The sequence below is a fragment of the Sinocyclocheilus rhinocerous genome, unplaced genomic scaffold (genome assembly GCF_001515625.1).
Source record: "Sinocyclocheilus rhinocerous isolate Xijiao unplaced genomic scaffold, SAMN03320098_v1.1 scaffold597, whole genome shotgun sequence".
Lineage (NCBI taxonomy): Eukaryota > Metazoa > Chordata > Actinopteri > Cypriniformes > Cyprinidae > Sinocyclocheilus > Sinocyclocheilus rhinocerous.
This window is the reverse complement of record NW_015649570.1, coordinates 393029-397111: the sequence shown is the minus strand read 5'-3', so window position 1 is coordinate 397111 and position 4083 is coordinate 393029. Positions and strand designations below refer to the sequence as shown.

At 36.7% G+C, this 4083-nt stretch overlaps 2 protein-coding genes across 2 annotated transcripts in view; both read right to left on the bottom strand.

Annotated features, from left to right (window-relative positions):
* The window catches only part of LOC107710716 (alpha-ketoglutarate-dependent dioxygenase alkB homolog 4-like), a 5801-nt gene extending 4666 nt beyond the window's left edge, over positions 1 to 1135 (bottom strand). Inside the window, exon 1 of the mRNA XM_016515549.1 lies at positions 937 to 1135. Within this exon, the coding sequence (XP_016371035.1) occupies positions 937 to 1122 (186 nt within the window). The 5' untranslated portion in view covers positions 1123 to 1135. The remainder of the gene's footprint in view (positions 1 to 936) is intronic.
* Positions 1136 to 1219: 84 nt separating this feature from the next.
* polr2j (RNA polymerase II subunit J) lies at positions 1220 to 3414 on the bottom strand. Its single transcript, XM_016515550.1, has 4 exons — positions 3260 to 3414; positions 2623 to 2712; positions 2380 to 2554; positions 1220 to 1635 (listed from the first exon to the last, which is right to left on the bottom strand). The coding sequence occupies exons 1-4, from the start codon at positions 3310 to 3312 to the stop codon at positions 1600 to 1602; spliced, it is 354 nt and encodes a 117-aa protein (XP_016371036.1). The 5' UTR covers positions 3313 to 3414; the 3' UTR covers positions 1220 to 1599.
* Between the last annotated feature and the right edge of the window lie 669 nt (positions 3415 to 4083).

The window sequence follows — 4083 nt, the reverse complement described above, 5'->3', positions numbered from 1 at the left end:
TTTTTTTCTGTATTTTTGATCAAATAAATGCAGGCTTGATGACCATAAGAACCTCTTTAAAAAACATTACAAATCTTACTGATCCCAAACTTTTGAACAGCAGTGTATATACTGTATATATAGGCTATAGGTAATCTACCTCATGAACAGTTAAATGTTTTCCCATTGTGCAATACAAATATGTGCAATAACCTTATATACTATTTATCACTTTACATCCTAGTACATCCCTACAACTTTATTTTTTACTCTATTCATTCTACAGTATTTTATCTATAGCACACCTGTACATATTTATCCTTTGTGTGTGTGTGTGTGTGCGTGCTTTATTTATATTTACACATATGTGTATTTTATTGACATCTTATTTTTATTATCTGTGTGTTGTTGTTGTGTCTGTGTACTGGAAGCTTGTGACACTAAAACAAATTCCTTGTATGTGCAAACATACTTGGCAATAAAGCTCTTTCTGCCTTCTGATATGCGTGTGTGTAATATAGCCTACAGTAGGCCTACTACAGTATATATGAAAATGCATTTTTTCAATTAAAGAGAACTTATAGAATAAATATGGACTTCTTTGGGTGCTTGACACTTCATTGGTCATTTTGTGTTTTAAGAATGATATTCAAGGTTAAGAATACGCTGGAAGTTACTTAAATGTACATTTGTTTTATCTAGGTATACATTAGAGAAATACGTCTTCCCTCAGGTAGAATGCACGTTTTCTTGCGTGGCTGGATGTTGGAATCACGTTGTTTGCATTCGCTCAAACTGATTTGCTGAAGTCGAAACGCGGTCGTTAAAAAACCCCCAACTCCGTTAACGTGAGTCCCGCTCGCTGTGAAGCGGGGGCGACCAGCCGGCAGATTCCCATTGGTCTTAAGCGCCAAATCCGCGTCAAGACGAGTGCTTTTCGTAGTGTTGTTGACTCACCAGCTCATTCTTCTGAAGTAAATGTTGTTTAGGTTCCAACGCCTCGCACCTCAGACATGATCTTACTCCTTTACAACCATCCACCAAGTTAATACTCTGCATCTGTCCAGTAGCGCTCAAGTTACATTTGTGCAGCACTTTAATGCGTCCACTTTGAAACAACCGAAGGTCCCAAATAGTTCCCATATCGAAAACCACGAGCTTCAGAAACCCATGAAACAATAAAGCCACAATGTTAAGATTCAAATAAATACAAGTTAATGCATTTCATTACAAAAGCCCATTTATTAATAACAAAAAAATAAATAAACTACATCACAATTGAGTGGGACACTGAAGAGGAAATTATTTCCGTGTACATAAATTTGGTGTGCGATGAAATACTCTTGAAGAATGTTGAAGATTTGATCATTTCATCATACCAACATGCTTTGTTAGAAAATCTTGGAGGAACTCCACAGATCTTAAGCTCAGTGTTGTTAGAGGCTGTTCAAAATCTCTTTTACTATTTATTATGAGAGCTTGTCAACTGACCTCATAATATTTAATGAAAATAAATAAATGGGAGTATTGTAGCCCATCACAGAAACCCAGTTTAAGAGTGACTATTGTGCAGTCCATTGTGAATTAGCCTAGTTGTCATCCAATGGAGTGTGATGGTCTTCATTCTATGCCCTCTTGTTTGTCTTTGATGGCAACCTAAAATGAAAAAGGCCACATCAGTTTCTGGAATATAAAATACAGACTCCTCAACACAATAGTTCTCATTCACTAATAATTGTGTGGATCGTTTGTACTTATATTCACAGGGGACTTCTTATGAAAATTCAAATACATCTACATCTACAATTAAAATTTCATTTTTTTAACACGATTATAAGGCCACCCAGGGTATGTGATTCAGGGTTAATCAAAACTAAAACCATAAAAAATAAATAAATTGTTGCTTGAAATAATGTAACCATTAACAATCATAGCAAATATTATAACAGTATTATAACAGGTTCTTCCTCTGCTATTCACCGTCACTTTGCAAAATACTCTATTCGTGAGTGCCACCAAGTCGTAGTTTTATGTAACAGCAGCAGCTCTGGGCATATGAACAAAAGCACTAATATTATCAGCTGGCCAGTTTTCTTCTCAGTGCAATGGAAAAGAGATTTTTTTAAAATACGTCAATATGTCGTATTGATGACATGCAAATGTTTATGCCAGTCTGAAAAGACACGTTAACAATAGTTTGTTCAAAATAAAATTATCGCACCGAATACAACAGGCCTTTACACACTGAAGTTCCCAACTTAGATAGTTATAGGTTGTTCAAATCCCTTACTGTACGTATAAGCAATAATAATAGTGATGCTTGCCGCAGCAAATACCACTAATAAATCAAATCACATCATCCCTCGCTGAACTGAAAGAGACTATGTATATGACACACACCCTGAATCGCTCTTCCAACAGGGACAGTTCACTGATCAGATCAGTGATGGCATTCGTGAAGGCTTCCTGGGGACTGTAGTCTGGTGTCGTCTGAACACGGATCACTATCTTGTGCTCCAGAGGATGAGGAACCTTATATCCAGCAAACAGCACCTGAGGGTCCTTCAGCAGTTGTCTGAAGGACATGTCATAGGTTAAATACAAAAACCAACACATTTGGCCATCAGATGCTTGTGCACTTACGACCGGATGATGTTCCCCAGTGTGTGATCCTCTTTATTCAGTGTGAACAGACATGCATTTGGCACCTTGGTGTCTTTAACTATTGTGATCCTGTAAAAAAAAAAAAAGTTGAACAGGAATATTACGATATTAATATTATGTACTGAAGTCGCTGATGATAGTGATGGTGATAATGTCTCTATATGATATTATCACCAGTGATGGTGATAATATGGTACTTTGATATATACACTATAGTTGTACATAGTATATACACTATAAAAATGTCATGGTACCATCTCCAAAACCGTTTGTTAATGTATGTACGTTTGTGTGTGCGTGTGTGTGTGTAGAGAGAGAGAGAGTCATATACATATTTTTTTAAATAATATACTTTTTTTTTTGAGTCTAGTGTATAGCTTGTAAAATAAAATGCTCAGTGAGGTATCCATTAAGTCATGTAATGAGTACGACAGGACAGGTAAATACTTAGCATGTTCTGTTTTACCGATGGACTTACTAACGTTAATTGTCGTTAGCCAACAAGCTAAGCACTTCTAACTCACGAATTCCACCTGACTGAATTTGTTTCATTACAGTTTTAAGTTAGTTCAGTTACTATCACTTACTATTAAAGATTGCGTTGTATTGCACTTACTTCTTTTCTCCCTCAAATAGCAAAAATGACTCAAATGCCGGTGGCGCGTTCATCCTGTTTGAAAACCAGTAGCGATGCTGCTAATGGACGCACATTGCACTGCGCATGCGCATTACACGGTGTGCGTGAACCGTCAGTTCTTAAGTGCAGTGTTGAGTGGAGTCCGCTGGAGGGCAACGAAGAGCCGTAGATAAAAGAATGCTTTCGCTAAACATACCCTGCATTTTATAGTTTTCAGTACAGAGACAAAGATGTCAACCTTTACTTTTCTTAATTATTGGAGAAAGATTCTTTATTTCTAAGTAGAAATGGTTGGAATATAAACCTAATTTTGACTTTTTTTCTGATCAAATTACAGTGTTATTATCAGATAAATTGAGAGTAATGTTTTAAACGTCCTAAAATACTGATTTTAGTTGGTCTAAATTAAGTAGGTTAGGCACAAATTTGCTTATATGGGTTCCCTTCTAGACACGAGCGCTGTGTGTTTTTGTATGTGCTTCATAACCGTGCACCAGGGGGCCCGTCATAATAGCCTGCACTGGGGCCCGTCATTACTAAGTTACGCCACTGGTCCTAAATATACGTTTTTTCTTTCTTTCTACGTTCTACACTCTTTAAAGGTTCTTTACACGTTGTAACACAACCATATCGTCCCGAAGAACCCGATTATGCTGAAATGATTATTTGTGACTACACAGACCATCAACACACTCTCAACAGGTAAATAATTTAATTCGTAATATGTCCATAATTTAACTTTAACTTTTGAATTGTAACTGGTATCCTATCAGTCATGGGTCTCTCTCTCTCTCTCTCTCTCT